This window comes from Mustelus asterias, chromosome 2 (genome assembly GCF_964213995.1).
Source record: "Mustelus asterias chromosome 2, sMusAst1.hap1.1, whole genome shotgun sequence".
NCBI classification, from domain to species: Eukaryota; Metazoa; Chordata; class Chondrichthyes; order Carcharhiniformes; family Triakidae; genus Mustelus; species Mustelus asterias.
Genome location: NC_135802.1, coordinates 85393261 through 85413444, shown reverse-complemented (window position 1 = coordinate 85413444; position 20184 = coordinate 85393261). Strand labels below are relative to the sequence as shown.

At 41.6% G+C, this 20184-nt stretch overlaps 1 protein-coding gene across 1 annotated transcript; it reads right to left on the bottom strand.

Annotated features, from left to right (window-relative positions):
* Positions 1-6502: 6502 nt before the first annotated feature.
* seraf (Schwann cell-specific EGF-like repeat autocrine factor) lies at positions 6503-19154 on the bottom strand. Its single transcript, XM_078228055.1, has 5 exons — positions 18886-19154; positions 17947-18042; positions 10609-10713; positions 10312-10407; positions 6503-7049 (listed from the first exon to the last, which is right to left on the bottom strand). Exons 1-5 carry the CDS (start codon positions 19115-19117, stop codon positions 6955-6957), a joined length of 624 nt encoding a protein of 207 aa, XP_078084181.1. The 5' UTR covers positions 19118-19154; the 3' UTR covers positions 6503-6954.
* Positions 19155-20184: the final 1030 nt, after the last annotated feature.

Below are 20184 nucleotides of genomic sequence, written 5' to 3'. Positions count from 1 at the left end.
ACCTGAGGCATTGATTTTGTATGTATATTTAAATATCAATCAGAACCTATGGATCTCTGCAAATATTTCTGTTGTAGTGATGGTTAGTAAAATTCCATTCTAGCATTTTTTTAAAGAAAATTATTCACTTAGCAGCTTATAGTGTAGAGTATTGTTATTACCCCATTAGCTGACTCAGATCCGGTCTTTGTGGCTTTTTATAACTTAAATTAAAAATTGGTTGTAATTCTGCTGGTGTGAAAAATGTCTCAAATATAAATATGTCCAAAGGACAAAGAACAATACAGCACAGGAAACAGGCCCTTTGGCCCTCCAAACCTGTGCCGCTCATTGGTCCAACTAGACCATTTGTTTGTATCCCTCCATTCCCAGACTGCTCATGTGACTATCTAGGTAAGTCTTAAACGATGCCAGCGTGTCTGCCTCCACCACCCTACTTGGCAGCGCATTCCAGGCCCCTACTACTCTGTGTAAAAAACATCCCTCTGATATCTGAGTTGTACCTCGCCCCTTGAGCCTGTGACCCCTCGTGATCGTCACCTCCGACCTGGGAAAAAGCTTCCCACTGTTCACCCTATCTATACCCTTCATAATTTTGTACACCTCTATTAGGTCTCCCCTCATTCTCCGTCTTTCCAGGGAGAACAAGCCCAGTTTACCCAATCTCTCCTCATAGCTAAGACCCTCCATACCAGGCAACATCCTGGTAAACCTTCTCTGCACTCTCTCTAAAGCCTCCACGTCCTTCTGGTAGTGCGGCGCCCATAACTGGACGCTGTACTCCATATGTGGCCTAACCAGCATTCTATACAGCTGCAACATCAGACTCCAGCTTTTATACTCTATACCCCGTCCTATAAAGGCAAACATACCATATGCCTTCTTCGCCACCTCCACCTGTGCTGCCACCTTCAAGGATTTGTGGACTTGCACACCTAGGTCCCTCTGTGTTTCTATACTCTTGATGGCTCTGCCATTTATTGTATAACCCCCCCTACGTTAGTTCTTCCAAAATGCATCACTTCGCATTTATCTGGATTAAATTCCATCTGTCATTTCTTCGCCCAATTTTCCAGCCTATCTATATCCTGCTGTATTGTCCGACAATGTTCATCGCTATCCGCAAGTCCAGCCATCTTCGTGTCATCCACAAACTTGCTGATAACACCAGTTACACCTTCTTCCAAATCATTTATATATCACAAATAGCAGAGGTCCCAGTACAGAGCCCTGTGGAACACCACTGGTCACAGACCTCCAGCTGGAAAAAGACCCTTCGACTGCTACCCTCTGTCTCCTGTGGCCAAGCCAGCTTTCTACCCATCTAGCCACCTCTCCTTGTATCCCATGAGCCTTAACCTTCTTAACCAACCTGCCATGAGGGACTTTGTCAAATGTCTTACTGAAATCCATATATACGACATCCACAGCCCTTCCTTCGTCAACCGTTTTTGTCACTTCCTCAAAAAACTCCACCAAATTTGTAAGGCACGACCTCCCTCTTACAAAACCATGCTGTCTGTCACTAATGAGATTGTTCCGTTCTAAATACGCATACATCCTGTCTCTAAGAATCCTCTTCAACAACTTCCCTACCACGGACGTCAAGCTCACTGGCCTACAATTACCCGGGTTATCCCTGCTACCCTTCTTAAATAACGGTACCGCATTCACTATCCTCGAATCCTCAGGGACCTCACCTGTGTCCAATGAAGAGACAAAGATTTCCGTCAGAGGCCCAGCCATTACATCTCTTGTCTCCCTGAGCAGTCTAGGATAGATGCCATCAGGCCCTGGGGATTTGTCAGTTTTAATGTTACCTAAAAAACCTAACACTTCCTCCCTTGGAGATTCTGTCTAACGGGTCAGCATTTCCCTCTGAGACACTCCCAGTCAACAAGTCCCTCTCCTTTGTGAATACCGATGCAAAGTATTCATTTAGGATCTCCCCTATTCCCTTGGGTTCTAAGCATAATTCCCCTCCTTTGTCCCTGAGAGGTCCGACTTTTTCCCTGACATCTCTTTTGTTCCTAACATATGAATAAAATGCCTTAGGATTCTCCTTAATCCTGTCTGCCAAGAACATTTCGTGACCTCTTTTTGCCCTTCTAACTCCCCGTTTGAGTTCTTTCCTACTCTCTCTGTATTCCTCCAGAGCTCCATCTGTTTTCAGTTGCCTGGACCTAACATACGCCTGTCTTTTCTTTTTGATCAGATCCTCAATTTCCCTGGTTATCCACGGCTCTCGAATCCTACCTTTCCTATCCTTCCTTTTTACAGGCACATGCCTGTCCTGCAGCCTTATCAACTGTTCCTTAAAAGACTCCCACATGCCAGACGTGGACTTACCCCCGAACAGCCTCTCCCAATCAACGGCCACCAATTCCTGCCTAATCCGGTTATAGTTAGCCTTCCCCCAATTTAGCACCCTACCCTTAGGACAACACTCGTCCTTGTCCATTACTATCCTAAAGTTAACAGAGTTGTGGTCACTATTTGCCACATGTTCCCCTACCGAAACTTTGACGAGCTGACCGGGCTCATTTCCCAGAACTAGATCCAGTATAGCTCCCTCTTTAGTTGGGCTATCAACATACTGTTCCAAAGAACCTTCCAGTACGCATTTTACAAATTCCTCCCCGTCCAGACCCCCAACCCTAAGCACTTTCCAGTCTATACCAGGGAAATTGAAGTCTCCCACTACAACAACCCTATTTTTTCTGCACATATCCAGAATCTCCTGATGTCAGGATCTTTCAGAAATAAAGTTAATTTTGCTGTGCTACACCGAATAAATTGTCTGTTTAAAAATCAGGAAGGTTATTCAGCCCAGTTTTGAATTTGAGCAACCCTGGGTGGAGTATAGCTTCAAACAATCATGCACTCACACTGGCCAACATTACTATTGATCTGAGCCATCAGAAACATTGGGTGGTCAGTCCAGGTCAAGTGCAAATATCCAAATGACAAGTGTTCTTTAGCCTCTGGCATGACCCTCGTCTTGTAGTGGTCTATATAGAGGAAGTTGGGCACTGAACTAAATCCAAATCAGATTCACTGAATCGAGGCACTCTTCAGGGAAGGAAACTGCACCAAGTGGACCAACATTGAGATTATTGCAACCAAGGACGTCTTGGCCACAGCTGCATTTCTCCATTCAGGTAAATTTGACGTGATTGGGTTTCAGAGCTGCCCCAGTCAATGTTAAAAATTTGTAGTTTCAGCTCCTTTTGGCCACTTAATTAAAGCTGACAAAGAGAACATATGCTCTGGCTAAGGAACCCCTTCAATGTGTGCCAATAATAGACAGATTGTCAGCAATAATGAATCTTGTGTACCTAGATCTTGATGGCACCCACTCAAAATTACAGCTTACACTCTTTCATCGCTGCTATTGGCTTGTCTGTAACTTGAGAATAAAATCGCTTTTTAAAAACTTAAATTCAGAACCTTTCCAATTTACCACATTGTCTCTAAGGTGGAATCAAATGGGGTGGGAGACGCTGCCAAATAACTAGACGCAGATGTTTTTTCTTGGCTTTGGGATCTGTGCTCATTGTGACGAGATGGAACGAAAAACACTATTCAAAGTGTATTGGTCAAGTAAATAGCCAGGCATCTTTAAAAGTGTGAGAGTGGCCAGTAAGAAATGGTCATCTGTCCCACCAGTGCTGGTAAATAGGAGTCCTCACTCTAAATTAGTTCGGGGAAGGGAGAAAACCAGATGAAACCGTAAATGTTTTAGTTGGAAATGGTATTGTACCATTTAATTACTGATGCGAGTAGCATCCAATTCGGGAACTGTTGAACAGTGTTGTATTTTCTGTTACATTTTGCACTTCCATGTTGGAAGATACAGCAGTCAACAAATGTGGTCACTGTAGATGCTTTTGCACAGAGAAGGTCAGTTAGACCAGGTTTGACATAAATTGCTTAAGCCTTTTTAATAAGACATGTTTAGATCTTTTTGCAGCCCATTGAATGGTTATTGATACAAGAATAAAGAGTATGTATGTAAGGAAGACAAAGCAGTGTTCTGGAATGGTCATAGATTCTAGTTGGGCCACTAGTCATTGGGACTATGTGGACTTAATTTGACTAAAACAAATCAGAACCAACCAATGGCAACAGTGGATGAAAATGTTGCCGAATTAACAAGCAGCACCCTACTCACCAGTACATTCACTGGAACGTTTGAAGTAATTTTAATACGAATCTGGGTCTTGAATGTTAAAATAATTGTGGCCCTTCAAAAGCCAGTCATGTCAGAAAAAACAGTCAGCATAAGCTCTGGTCAAATGGATTGGGATTTGGAATGTGAGTCACTCACTGAATGTATCACTGAGAGAGGATTTTAAAGTGTATTTTGGGAGTGGAGTTTGGAAACACTTAAATGACAATCATCTGGGGGGAATTCTGAGGAGAAATCTGCAAATGCTAACTTGGTGTGTTAATGAGACCATTGTAGCTTCAAACTTGTCATCCATGCTAATCTTAAAACCTGTGTGTATTGGTTAAGCCAGTGGTTCCCAAAGGGTGCGGCGCGCCACACTGGTGCGGCGAGAGAGGATGGCAAGTGTGGCGGGAAGATTCAAGGACAATCAAAAAAAAATTAAAAATGGTTTAAACAAGCATTGTTTTATACTTTCTGGATGTCCCATGATCATATTATAAAGTAGTTGTGTTCTATGTTATGAATCAAGCTCTGCTAGGAGTTGTTTTTTTTTGTTTTTGAATGTATTTCTTATCAATAAAAAATTCGGTGTGGCGCGAGCAAATTTTTATTCAGAAGTGCGGCCCAGTAAAATAAGTTTAGGAACCACTGGGTTAAGCTAAAGGAGGAGTAAAGAAGTACTGTATTATAATCCATCAATCATGTTTTAAAAATGTTTTTTTTCTTGTTGTTAAAACTAATTAACCGTACTGTGACTCTCTTCCTCTACTTTTGAAAAACATAAATACAACCTTTTGAGCCAAGGTTCTATTCTGCAATCTTCCTGTTTAGTTAGAACATCAACTGGCATTGTATCACAAGGCAAAGCTCTACAACCACCCATTTAGCGCACTATGTCCTGAACCTAAGAATTACATCAGAACAAGATCAGGAAGATTGGTCAAGGAATCTGAGATTAACACTATGAAGTCTGAGACTTTGTGGGGAGATGTAGGAGGATGTATATAGAGGGGATAAAGACTGAGGGGCCGGGGGGAGTTATGGAATAAACGGTTAACATCAGAAGCACCTGATGCTGATGTAACTATGATGCAATATCCATGCCTAAGTAACAGAAATCTGGAGGGAAGAAGTCCAACCTATGGGTGACACAGTGGTTAGCACCCAGGTTTGAATCTGGCCTTGAGTGCTCTCTGTGTGGTGTTTGCACGTTCTCCCCATGTCTGTATGTGTTTCCTCTGGGTGCTCTGTTTTCCTCCCACAGTCCAAGGATGTGAATGTTAGGTGGATTGGCCATGCTAAATTGACCCTTAGTGTGCAATGATGTGTAGGTGGATTAGCCAGGGTAAATACACTGGGTTGTGGAGATAGGGCAGAGGGTGAGCCTGGATAAGATGCTCTTTGAGAGTCGGTGCAGACTTGATGGATCAGCTGGCCTCTTTCTGCACTGTAGGGATTCTATTCTATAAACCTTGTGTAGTGTCACAGAGATGTACATGAAGCTGTAAATAAACAATCATGGTTTTTATGAACTATTGTTTTAAGTAGCTTAAAGAACCCCATCCTTGAACACAAAATGAAACAGACTGCAAACCTCACCATAATGTACAGAAGTCCCTATTAGGTAAACTTTATGCAGCACAGTACTTGTGTACAATTTGAAAGTTGTTGGCCTTGCCTTGTCCTCCATACAAATCCTGCGCATAATCAACCAATTTTGGGGGACACATGAAACAAGTGCAACTGCTCATTTCTTTAGAAATCATAGAAACCCGACAGTACAGAAAGAGGCCATTCGGCCCATCGAGTCTGCACCGACCACAATCCCACCCAGGCCCTACCCCCATATCCACCCACTAATCCCTCTAACCTACGCATCTCAGGACACTAAGGGCAATTTTTAGCATAGCCAATCAACCTAACCCGCACATCTTTGGACTGTGGGAGGAAACCGGAGCACCCGGAGGAAACCCATGCAGACACGAGGAGAATGTGCAAACTCCACACAGACAGTGACCCAAGCCGGGAATCGAACCCAGGTCCCTGGAGCTGTGAAGCAGCAGTGCTAACCACTGTGCTACTGTGCCGCCCATCCTGGGGTTCGAGCCTCTCCCAATTTGGCACTTTTGTTTCTGACCAGTTCTTTCAAAGCACACAAAAAGAAATCCATGCATAGAATTACATAATATTTGTGATGCAGCCATTCCAAGCAAATCACGTACTATTATCGATATATGTACCAAAAAAGGTGACAACCAATGCAACAGATTGAATTATATTGAATTTCTAGTCAGGACAAAGTATTACAAAACTATAATAAACAGTTCTAAAAACCTCAATATGATACTTTATTGTAGCTGCATCAGGAACAATAGTCACATAACCACACATGGACTTTTAAAACCAAGTAAAGTGATCCCTCCAGTGATTATGGTTGGCTTGTGATCATTCTGTTTAGAATTTTACGATAAAAATGCCAACATTCAATTATATTTAATAGGAATGAAATTACACAGGAGATAACCACTGCATTAAAAATCCATCAGGCAAATACACATGCTGTCAACCCATGAAAAAAATAACCACAGAGCACAGCCACTTTAGCTATGAAAAAAAAGAATGTAAAGGTTTGTGATTTACATAAGTTTCACACTTGTTTCTCAATTTTTGGCACTGATGAGTTATTACTTTAAAAAAAACATCTAATAGATGGCTTGACCAAAGAAAACAATAACTAAGAGGTATCCTCTCCAGGAAAAGACTCTTCATTCACTTTCCTTTCATTTGCACTGAGGACCAGTGTAGGATCCACGACATCGGCACACATTAGGCGCAATGCATTTCCCACCATGTCCACAAGGGATGTCACAAACCGCTACAAACAAACAGAATAGTCAGTGCTTTTAATCCAGAATCAATATTTTTAGTAGATGGCCTATCATTGGAACAAAGGTAAGAATGCAAATCCCTTTTACTTTAACCATATTGTATTATATTAGAAAATACTGACAGATGTATTGCATTTATTTCTGGGTTCTCCATGCACTGTCAAACCCACCCACTGCTCCAAGTGAATTATCAAGTTCAAATCCCCCCTCCCCCATATCATCCATATGAGGATTATGATTTTAGGACTGAGATGAAGAGAAATTTCTTTACTCCGAGGATTGTGTTGTTTTCTGGAATTCTTTATCCGAGAGGGCTTTGAATGCTCAATCATTGAATACATTCAAGATCAAAATCAAAAGATTTTTGTGCACTTAGGGAATCGAGAGATATTGAATAGGGTGTGAAGGTGGAGTTGACGTGGAGGTTCACCCATTATCTTATTAAACGATGGGTCCATGTTCCTATTTCTTATGTAGTTATGACTCTCAGGTTGGCTGCTTATTTGCCAGAATTTAATCTGCTTCAATTGTGTTGTAATATAGTTTCGAAGCAACAGTAGCAAAGGTGGGTTTTCACATTCTGCACTTGTGTCATGGAAAAAAAACTCTGAAAGGAGGGTGCTACCAAAGCCTTGCTAGCAATGACATGAAGAAAATATCTATTCTGCCATCTAATGATCATCTTCATTCTTTCCAACTGATTTTATGAAGGTACAACACATTGACTCGCCAGTTTATATGGAAGGAGGTACCAGTATGTGAAAAATATAGGTTGGAATTTTACCGCCCTGCCCACCACGGGAATCTGAGCGGGCGAGGGTAGAACAATGGAAAGGTCCATTGACGTCATGCAGGATTTTACAGTTTCGGGACAAGCGAGGCCGTAAACTCCCGCCCATAATCTTTAAAAATATTACTGTACTACAAAATATCTCCAACATCAAATCATGGTTGAGCCAAAACATTTTTCCACCTCTAAACCATGAAAATCAAATCCATTGCATTCAGTTCCTGCTAACAACTGCGTACACTTGCCTGAGATACAGGCCAATTCTCTGACCTCGCTTGTGGATGTGATTCTCCGGTCCTGCTGCAGTGAATGGGGATTTGGCTGAGTGCCAAATTCCCCATTCTCTCTGGCAGCTGTGGCGGGATGTATGACATCAGTGGATCCTGGCCACAGTTTATTTTCTTTGCCTCTTCCTCCAGTTAAGCCAAAGGCTGCAAAAATACAGTATCCTGTTCAACCTTGAACTGATCTTCAAAACCCATGACTGCTAACATCCACCTCCACAGTACTGCTCATCTTCACCTCTACTTCGTTCCATCATCGCTGTCCTGCTACAAACCTATAAAACCCACCACCCCGGCACCAGAAACATGCATGTAGTCATTGTCACAAATTACATGCATCATTATTAATGGGCTATGTTTTGTGGAAAGAATGTGGCAAAAATCCAGGGTGTCTCAACAACTAGAAGAGTGTATTATCCTGCTTGTGGATATTAGATATGACTGAATTTGTGAATTGCTGTGTTATGTAACAAGTATTTTTTTTAGGAATTGTCTAGTCAAATGCGTGAGCATTGTCACGATGTGTCTTGATTTTTATAAATGGGCTTTTTTGATACAATGTGTTTTGTGCAATATAATTGAAAAGCAAAAATTGAGAAATGAGAAAAATTATACTTGAGCAATGAGGGAAAAGAAAACTAACAGATTCAACCAGAAGAGTTTCATTTTGCCTTAATGATTAATTGAAAAATGTAATATAATGATCAAAAGTTTTTGGATCAATGATCCAGTCACAAATTGCACTTAAATCTACGTTATTTTTCAGAAGTGTCTTTTCTGCTCAAGTTTCCACTCCAACTCATCTGCATATCACCAAACATAAAATCTGCCATAGACCGGTCTAGCAGCATTTTAGAATTTAAGAGTGGTAACCTGGTGTAGGTTTATTAATAGAACTGAAAATGGGCCTTTCATAAAGACATTAATCAGAATGTCTTGTCCACCACGTAACGTTAGCTGACCAAAAATGGCTTTAAAAAACTAGTAAGAAGTCTCACAACACCAGGTTAAAGTCCAACAAGTTCTAATCAGTATTCTGTAACTTGATGTTGTGTCTCTGTGCACTGTTTGAGAGCACATTTCCACTCCATCTGATGAAGGAGCAGCGCTCTGAAAGCTTATAGTATTTACTACCAAATAAACCTGTTGGACTTTAACCTGGTGTTGTGAGACTTCTTACCGTGTTCACCCCAGTCCAACGCCGGCATCTCCACATCATTTAAAAAACTATACAGAACCATTTACTCTTTACATTTGTGTGCAGCATTCAGGGCGGGATTTTCCGGCCGTGCGTGCCCCAAGGATGGAAATTCCCGACTGAGGTCAATGGACCTTTAAATGATCCGCTGAATTTTGTCTCGCTCGTTACGATTCCTGCAGCGGGACCGGGAAATCTCATCCTCAGATTCTAAGTAAATTAATCACTTAATTTTTAAAAGCGGCCTATTTGTGTCCTTCCATCAAAAAAAGTTACATTTTAAGAGCTCCTTTGTGATGATTATCCTTTAGTGGATCAATCTACAGAGTAAGGGTCGCATAACCCAGGGAACCATTCGAGGAGCCAGGATGGGTGGTCACCTTGGTGAGTTCGGGTTTCTATTCCAGAACCTTCTTGGGAGCTGACTGACAGCCATGATGCTATAAGCCTCTGTATTATAGTTAGATGTAAATAAATGTTGCCATTGTTATTTACCTAACCGGTGAACTGGAATTATTACACCCTTCAAAGGCTTGTAAATAGATGTAAGTTGCAGAAATGAGATTAATTCGATCTGGGATCAGAGTCAGTTTTGTAGTTGGGGCCCACTTCCAGCATTATTTTTAAAAAACTAATGGAAAAGATTTCAGATTTGCATTGAGCGTAATGTGGGCTTGAAATCCCACTATCTTTTGTGCTGTTTTGTTCAATCTGTGAATTACATGGAAAGATCGAGATAATATAGTAGAAACTCCTACCCAACACTATTGAAGTGTTTCTTCAATAGGACTAAATCAATAGACATCGTTAACTAAAATAAAAAATGGAATGTAATTGAGTGCATTCTGAATATATTTTTAAGAAGAAAAATAAACAAACAGTTAAACAGCTCTGGAAATCTCATTATTCCTCATCTTATATAACAGTATATAAAACAGTAAAGAATGTTATGTCTTAAAATGCAGATTTGGCCTTACCTAAATGGCAAGCTCCACCAAACCATCCATCTGGACAATTACAGATCCCTGGTGCCAAACAGCTTCCACCATTCCGACATCCCTGCGGACAGATTGCTGTTGGGCAGGCGGAGGGAGAGGAGACAGAACAGTTATACATTTTCAGGATTCCTCATTTCAATAATATGATGAAACCACTGCCATTTTCAGGAAAAAATACATACCACTTAACCATGTGAACACCTGACAAACGATACAAGAATTTTATTTTACCTTTAGCTTTTCGAAAACAAAATTCCAACACAAAGGTTCCCTTACCTTCCTGACATCTTGATCCCATCCAGCCAGAGGAACACAGACACTTCACAACACTGTTAACAGCGATGCACTCTCCACCATTGAGGCAGCCACCATCACAAATAGCTGAGTGGAGACAACATTTACGTGAAATAAAGTTTTACAAATTTGAAAGTTTTACATTTTTCTTACATAAATTGTCATCTTATAAACAATAATTAGAATCCCATGTACCCCATCTGTTCCAATATTCATTTGTTTCCCTTCCTATTACCCACCTATCTAATAAAATACTATGAACCATATTTTGCAGAAACAAAATCTGAATGTTGCATGCTTTGTTAATATTCAAAACGGTCAGCAAATTTTAGTTTGGAAGAAATAACCTGTGAATTGTGAATCACCATATTATTGGCTGATTTCCACTGCTTGACCTTTGTCTCATTGACCTCAGTGTGTAGTTGTCATCTCACATTCCCAACAACTTTATGGGAAAAAAATTTAAAACTTAAATGTGCAATTGTATGTTTTACTGACAGGGCCATACCGCAAGATGTCCCTTTCTATCAAAATCTGACTGTATATGTTGGCATAGTCTTAGTTTCAATTTTACTCATCCAGGGACTCTGTGTACAAACTATAGAATGGAGCAAAGTTGGGGTTCTAGAACATAGAACATAGAACATTACAGCGCAGAACAGGCCCTTCGGCCCACGATGTTGCACCGACCAGTTAAAAAAAAAACTGTGACCCTCCAACCTAAACCAATTTCTTTTCGTCCATGAACCTATCTACGGATCTCTTAAACGCCCCCAAACTAGGCGCATTTACTACTGATGCTGGCAGGGCATTCCAATCCCTCACCACCCTCTGGGTAAAGAACCTACCCCTGACATCGGTTCTATAACTACCCCCCCTCAATTTAAAGCCATGCCCCCTCGTGCTGGATTTCTCCATCAGAGGAAAAAGGCTATCACTATCCACCCTATCTAAACCTCTAATCATCTTATATGTTTCAATAAGATCCCCTCTTAGCCGCCGCCTTTCCAGCGAAAACAATCCCAAATCCCTCAGCCTCTCCTCATAGGATCTCCCCTCCATACCAGGCAACATCCTGGTAAACCTCCTCTGCACCCTCTCCAAAGCCTCCACATCCTTCCTGTAATGTGGGGACCAGAACTGCACACAGTACTCCAAGTGCGGCCGCACCAGAGTTGTGTACAGTTGCAACATAACGCTACGACTCCTAAATTCAATCCCCCTACCAATAAACGCCAAGACACCATATGCCTTCTTAACAACCTTATCTACTTGATTCCCAACTTTCAGGGATCTATGCACACATACACCTAGATCCCTCTGCTCCTCCACACTATTCAAAGTCCTCCCGTTAGCCCTATACTCAACACAACTGTTATTCCTACCAAAGTGAATTACCTCACACTTCTCCGCATTAAACTCCATCCGCCATCTTACCCAAGAAATACTTAAATACTTAAAAACTCCCCAAAAATATTTGGAGCTTGTTCATTCATTACAAGGGCATTCTACAGCCTTACAACTCTCTATGTAAAAGGATTTTCCTGTTTTCTTTCATAAATCTCTCACCTTTAATTCTATTTCTATGTTCCTCATTCTAGACTTAGCAAAAACATTGGATACTGTTTATTTCTATCTATCCAATACATCCCTTCCTAATTCATCACATATATGTTATAAGAACTGAAAAAATATTTGAATTAAAGCAGATCTGCTTTCAGATCTGTGCATTATGAAAATACTAGGTTTTAAAATTGATTCCATATATTTTCAATGCAATGTCTGTGAGTTTAACTGGCAAAGCAAGATTGAAGGCATGTTGAACTAATAAAGACATCACAGTTCTACAGAGTACAGGTTAGTAATGTATCATTCAAAATTAATAGCAACATTTTTATATCATAAGAATATTAATTCAACTATGTTTCATATCTTCAGTGTTGTTGGAGCTACACTTATCCGGGCAAGTGGAGAATATTCCATCACACTCCTGACTTGTGCCTTGTAGATGATGGACAGGCTTTGGGAATTTAGGAGGCGAGTGACTCACTCCAGTATCAGCTATTCAGCTGCAGTATGTACCATCTATCTAACAGCACCTCCTAGCCCTGCAACCACTTTTACAGAGAAGGATAAGAACAACAATGCCATAGGAGCACCACAAGGACAGGAGTGTCTCAAGAATAAGTTCACCTTGTGAGGCAAGTAAGAATGGACAATAAATATGTTCTTGTCAATGTTGCCCACATCCCAACAACAAATAAGAAAGTAGAGGCCACTGCACATGAAGTTGGATTTTACAATCCCCCACTGCAGGTTTGAAGGCAGGAGGGGTCTCATTAAATCCAGCAGACAGCCTACCAACCACCGACCCCACCCGCAACTATACCAGTGCTGGAGGTAGTGTTGGATAGTCCAATGCAGATGGTGAAATTTGAATTCACTAAAAACCTGGAATTTAAAGTCTAATGATGACCATGAAACACCATTGTCGATTGTTGTAAAAACCCATCCGATTTACTAATGTCCTTTAAGAAAACGAAATCTACTGTCCTTACCTGGTCTGGCAATGTGGTCGACTCCAAAATATATTCAGTTCAAGGGCAATTAGGGATGGGCAATAAATGCTGGCCCAGCCAGCGATGCCCACATCCCCTGAATGAATAAAAAACCCTTGATTCCCTTGTTGATTAAAAATCTGTTTATCTCAGCCCAATAACCCACTGCAGTAAAGAATTCCACACATTCACTATCCTCACAGAAGAAATTCTTCATCATCTCTATCTTAAATGGGTGACCTCTTACACTATTATGCCCGCTGGTCCTAGACTCTCACAAGAGGAAACAACCTCTCAGCGTCTACCCTATCAAGCCTCCTGTGAATCCTATAGGTCTCAATAAGGTCACCTCTCATTCGTCTAAACTCCAATGAACACATGCTCAACCTACTCAATCTCTCCTCATAAGAAAAGCCTCCGTATCCTGGATCAACCTAGTGAAGCTTCTCTGGACTGCCTCCAATGCCTGTATACCTTTCCTTAGGTTAGGAAATGAAAATTGTTCAATGCCACACACCTCTGTCCCACTGTGTTGGAGAACTGCCAGCGTAATAGCTCTCTGAGGTTGGACTTCCTGTTCCTGACTAACAGAAAACCCAGTTCCAGCCTATTAATGGCTGCTGAGTGGTTGTGGGGAATTGCATTTTCCTCAGTGGAATTCCACTGATTTTTTAGCCAGGGACCTGTGGAAACTGGCACCTTGAATAATTCAGCCCATGGTATAAAGACAGATTTGCTTGAAGCAAAACATGTCAAAAGTGTACACTGGAAATGGGCAGTGTTAACTGCATATCAGTTGAATGTTAGTGGTGTTTATGTGGGAGATATTAACTGGGGACTCACCTGTGTTCATGTATTGAGGAGCAGACTGAAAGGGAGGTTTCATTGGAGTTACATGTTATGCAATGTGCATTTCTGTAAATAAAAGGCTAGACTCCAATATATTATCCTTCACCACCTGGCTATCTGGGTTTGGACGGGCAGGACACTGCAATCAGAGGAAGCAGTTAAAAAGAAATGGATAAAACAGGATTCGGCAGATCAAGGGCAAAATACTATGCATAGAAAGGAAAAGTCAGTAGTCCACAAATGGTGTTGAAATAGTTAAAGTGATGCTGGAAGAAACCTCATAGTCTCAGCAGACCAATTGCTAACCCAACAAATTCAGAACAGCATCAACCAAATTTATAGAATGTTGAATGTCACAGTCAAAGCAATAAAATATGTCAGAGATGCTAACAATCTGTGCAATATGGGTGCAGTTAGATCACACCTAGAATATGATATTTATTCCCAGTTTCTGAGAAAACAGAGCAAGTAAGGCACTAGAGGCAGTGTAGAGAAGACCCGGCGAGCTGAATTTTAGTATCTGGCATCGAAACTAAGAAGGAAAACTCATTTTTTCAGCCTGGAAAGGGGGTAACTGGGAGTTGATCTTTTGAGGCTTACAAGTTTATTAAGAAACTGGATTCAGTAAATTCAGAATATTCCTTCACATTACAAGATAAGGGCAGGGGAAGACTGGTTGACTGGTTCGAACTCATTAACAAAAATCATTTTAGAACTGATATTTTCTTCAAACAGATGACCAGTATATGAATTAGACTTTCCAGAAAGAATACTCCAATCTCCATTCACCACCACCTTCCCCTGTATGGACAAACTTATTTTCACATCGAACAACTTTTTTAACTCCACTCATTTCTTGCAAATAAAGGGCGATGATATGGGAATCCATATGGGCCCGAGCTATGTCTGTATTTTCATGGAATATATGCAACATTCTTTACTTCAGTCATACGCAGTGGTGTGGTGGTATTGTCACTGAACTAGTAATCCAGAGACCCAGGATAATGATCCGGGCGCCAGGGTTCAAATCCCACCACAGAAGATGGTGAAATTTGAACTCCATCAGATTTGGAATTAAAAATCTAATGCTGACCATGAAACCATTGTTGATTGTTGTAAAAACCCATCTAGGGAAGGAAATCTGCCATCTTTACCTGGTCTGGCCTACACATTACTCCAGACCCACAGAAATGTGGTTGACTCTTAAATATCCTCAGGGATGGAATGGGCAATAAATACTGGCCCAGCTCACATCTCATGACTGCTCTTGCCCTGAACTGGATAATTTAATTAAGTTTGTGTTCAATTTCTACTCTCCCTTTGCCTTCACCTGGTACATCTTCAATTCTTCACTTTCCTTTCACAATTTCTGTCTGAATTTCTGGGGCAGCACGGTGGTTAGCACTGCTGCCTCACAGCGCCAGGGACCCGGATTCGATTCCCGGTCACTGTCTGTGTGGAGTTTGCACATTCTCCCTGTGTCTGCGTGGGTTTCCTTCGGGTGCTCCAGTTTCTTCCCACAGTCCAAAGATGTGAGGGTTAGGTGGATTGACCATGCTAAATTGCCCCTTAGTGTCAGAGTGTTAGTTAGGGTAAATGCATGAGATTATGGGGATAGGGCCAGGGTGAGATTGTGGGAGGTGCAGACTCGATAGGCCAAATGGCCTCCTTCTGCACTGTAGGATTCTATGATCCTATGAATAGGTTAGTGGAATGGGCAGACATGGCAGATGAAACATAGTGCAGAGAAATGTGAAGTGATACATTTTGGAGGAAGAATGAGGAGAGGCAATATAAAGTAAAATATATAATTCAAGAAGAGGTGCAGGAGTACAGGGACCAAGCATATGTTTGCACAAATCATGGAAGGTGGCAGGCAAAGGTCAAGAAAGTGGTTGATAACATACAGGATTTTGGGTGTTATAGAGGCACAGAGTACAATGCAAGGAGGTTATGGTGAACCTCAATAAAACACTGCTTGAATTGTAGCTTTCAAAAAGAAACTTATGAGGCTATGGAGCAGGATGTGCAATTAGCCGAGTAGCTCTTATGGAGAGCTAGCATGACAGGACATGCTGAAAAGCCCCCTTCTAAGCTGTAACCATTCTATGATTCTACAATTTCCTTCACATAAATTCTAACGGTGTAAACTTCCACACCAGTATTTCCATTATGTTTCTTTCAACTGAGATTACCTGATATTGTAATAAAGTTCTCCACCTTGTCCTTTCTATTTCTAGCACTTCTGTTCTCATCCCTTTCCCCACTTCCCTGCCATGTTTCCCTTGACCCTCAATTTCCACTCACCAGCCTAACCAGTCAATGGATTTTTCCCAGTCATTCCTATCACTTCCACAACTGAACACACCTTGCTCTTCCCTCCTCTTTCAGCATTCTGAATGGACCGTTCCACTTGTTAATCACACTGAACAGCACCTCCCTTTCCCACTGCATTTTCCCATGCAAGTGCAGGAGATGCAAGACCTGTCCTTTTACCCCCCCTTCTTTATCACCATGCAGGACACCAATATACCTTTCAGGTGAAACAGAGATTTTGATTTAGTATACTGGATTTGCTGCTCACAATGCAGATTGGGTGATACCTCCATTCAGTCCATAAGCGTGACCCTGTCAATTTTAATGCTCCACTCCCAGTCTGTGCCAGTGAAGTTCAATGTTTGCCCGAGGAATAGCAGCCCATCGTTCAATGCAGCTCTTTACAGCTTTCCATACTCTACATTATGTTCAACAATTTCAAATTATAACGTCTGCCCCCATTTCCTTCAGAATTTGCAGATGACAGTCACTGATAATGATTCTGCTTTACTCATTTTTCACCTCTTTAGATCAATCTTGTACATTACCATTGTATTTAGGGCAGCACGGTGGCACAGTGATTAGCACTGCTGCCTCACAGCGCCAGGGACCCAGGTTCGATTCCCGGCCTCGGGACAATGTCTGTGCAGAGTCTGCATGATCTCCCTGTGTCTGCATGGGTTTCTCCGGATGCTCCAATTTCCTCCCACAGTCCAAAAGATGTGCTGGTTAGGTGCACTAGCCATGCTAAATTCTCCTTCAGCGTACCTGAAAAGACGCCGGAGTGTGGCGACCGGGGAATTTTCATAGTAACTTCATTGCAGTGTTAATGTAAGCCTACTTGTGAAACTAATAAATAAACTTTTTAAACTTATTTTGCCTTGCACCGTGTCATTTGGTCACTCTTGCCTGCCGACCTTCCATTCTGTCTTTCTCCACCTCCTCCTTTCCCTGACTATCCATTAGCTTAAAACCGGTTTGAACTCCTGATGAAGTTTCTCTCGTTGAAGAAGCCGCCACCCACACCTTGTGAATATATCCAGTGCTCCCTATTTTACTTCCAATTTAAGAAGTCTCACAACACTAGGTTAAAGTCCAACAGGTTTATTTGGTATCACAAGCTTTCGGAGCACTGCTCCTTCATCAGGTGAGTGTTGACTTGAGTGGATTCATGATCTGTAGTCCTTTCGGGATCTTGTCTGCTTTCTTGCATCTTTGTAGAAACTTGATGTCTGTGAAGGAGCAGCACTCCGAAAGCTAATGATACCAAATAAACCTGTTGGACTTTAACCTGGTGTTTTAAGACTGCTTACTGTGCCCACCCCAGTCCAACGCCGGAATCACCACATAATTTTTTCCAATTTGAAAAACGGGTCAGGTGGTCCCAGACAGAGAGGATGCAGAGAAACAGCAACTAGCAAATCCCGAGGAAATTCACCGTTGGCAACAATAACTCCGGGTGAACTCCAGGTGCATTACAAACAGACAAGGTGATGTGTAAAGTGAGTGAAAAGGTTTGCCCGGTAAGCAAAGTAAGAAATGAGTAGCCCTTTGCTCTTTATAATAATGAGTTGATGCGCTCTCTCATATTATGTACCTTTATGGCAGTATCTTCCTCCAACTCCAGTTGGACATCGACACTTCCCGGGGCGCAGACACTCTCCGCCGTTCTTGCATTTCGGGTAACAAGTTACTGGAATCATATTGGATTAGATGTGAGAATGATTCCCTCTAAAGTACAGGCATAGGAATCAGAATGCCACACTTAAACAAATGGCCTTTTATCAGCGCGACAGATTTAAACAGTATTCAGGCGAATAGAGAATCAATCCGAATATATATATATATATTTCCCAAACGCAACTCTCAGTTCTTTAACTTTACAATGAAGATATTCTCTGTTATTGAGCGCTGACGGCGGTGAACCGCTGACCAATTTGCTGCAAAGCCACAAATGCTTTTAAAACCCCATGCAGTCCGGATAACAGCGAGCTAGCATCCTGGCGTGAACTTAAATTCATGGAACTTCGCCTACCTACAGCTCATTACTGATTTAGCCTCTTCATTCATTCACCTTCATCACAGAAAATCAAATCGTCTAACCCACCACCAGGATTTAGTTTAAGATCTCCCCCCACCAATAGATCATATTTTTTAAATATATATTTAATTTTGAATCTATTATCGATACTGAGCAGTTTTGTTTTTCAGAAACATTGATCTCCTTATTCTTCAATTACAATATGGTCTCAAACAAGTTTTACAATTAATCGTAAAAGTATAAAGTAAAAAAAAGTTTTTAAAATATTTATTAGTCACAAGTAGGCTTATATCAACACTGCAATGAAGTTACTGTGAAAATTCCCTGGTATATTTGAAGTTTCTTCCCCAATTAACGATGTTATCTTCTAAAAACAGAATACCTGGGGTTAAGTATCGAACTAAATCTACATGGTGAAACTGGTCTGAAATTGAACCGCCTTGTTCCTGGAATTCTAAAATGTAACGCCGTCTGAAATGCAAGTGTTGGATTTACCATACTGGCAGAGGTCGCCCTCGTATCCCCGGGAACAAAAGCAGGTGTTGTTCCTGATACACAGCCCCACATGCTGACAGGGAGGCTCGCACTTCGCTTTGGGATCGAAAACAAAAGGAACCACCACTCCACGTGATGCTTTCGAGCGAGCCTCGCACAGCTCCAGTGGCAGCAAGGCCAAACACTGCGAAAGGAACAAAACTGCACCCAGCCGTGTGGCCTGCACTTCCATTCTGCTTGCGGCTGCCCGTCGCCTGGCCTGAACTGAAAGTGCCTCTGACTTCTCTCGGGAAGTTTCAGCGCCTTTGAAAACTTCTGCCGACCTCCCCACGGGTCCTGCCACACACTCCAATTGGTTGGTTGCAGAGTGACTTCAAGCCAGTTTGGGAAAACTGACAGGGGAAAAAGGGAGCTCGATGAATAATGCAAAAGCAGTGCCAAGCACTGCCAGTTAGAGGCTATGGAGGACTTATAGAGGTTTTAACGCACGATTTACATTTTCATATATTTTTAAACATTACAACTAACACATTGCCCTAAAGAGAATGGCAATCTGTAGCAGCTGGAAGGAAATCCCAAAATTTAAGATATGCTTGTGTTTACAATCATCTCGACAAAACAGCACCAAATTAGCAATGAATACCCAAATACTAAACAGTAAACTACATTTTTAAAATAAGTTAATAAAAACATGATTATTTTGGTTATCAAATATTTGTCCAACCAATGTGATTTTATTACATTAATGATTTAGAAATAGATTTATAGGTTCCAAATATATACTAAAATATATATTTTAGCAAATGGGATGTTGGCCTATATTGCGAGGGGGATAGAATATAAAAGCAGGGATGTCTTGATGCACCTGTACAGGGCATTGGTGAGGCCGCAGCTGGAATACTGTGTGCAGTATTGGTCCCCTTATATGAGGAAGGATATATTGGCATTGGAGGGAGTGCAGAGAAGGTTCACCAGGTTGATACCGGAGATGAGGGGTTTGGATTATGAGGAGAGGCTGAGGAGATTGGGTTTGTACTCGTTGGAGTTTAGAAGGATGAGGGGGGATCTTATGGAGACTTATAAGATAATGCGGGGGCTGGATAGGGTGGAGGCGGAGAGATTCTTTCCACTTAGTAAGGAAGTTAAAACTAGAGGACACAGCCTCAAAATAAAGGGGGGTCGGTTTAAGACAGAGTTGAGGAGGAACTTCTTCTCCCAGAGGGTGGTGAATCTCTGGAATTCTCTGCCCACTGAGGTGGTGGAGGCTACCTCGCTGAATATGTTTAAAGCGCGGATGGA

Bases quoted from the DNA above. Each gene is read 5' to 3' on its own strand.
- seraf (XM_078228055.1), bottom strand. From the start codon at position 19,117: ATGGAAGTGCAGGCCACACGGCTGGGTGCAGTTTTGTTCCTTTCGCAG. The intron at 18,043-18,885 runs GTAAATCCAACA...ATATGATTCCAG, and splicing joins GGGCGACCTCTGCCAGTATG to TAACTTGTTACCCGAAATGC. The intron at 10,714-17,946 runs GTACATAATATG...GTCTCCACTCAG, and splicing joins AGGAAGATACTGCCATAAAG to CTATTTGTGATGGTGGCTGC.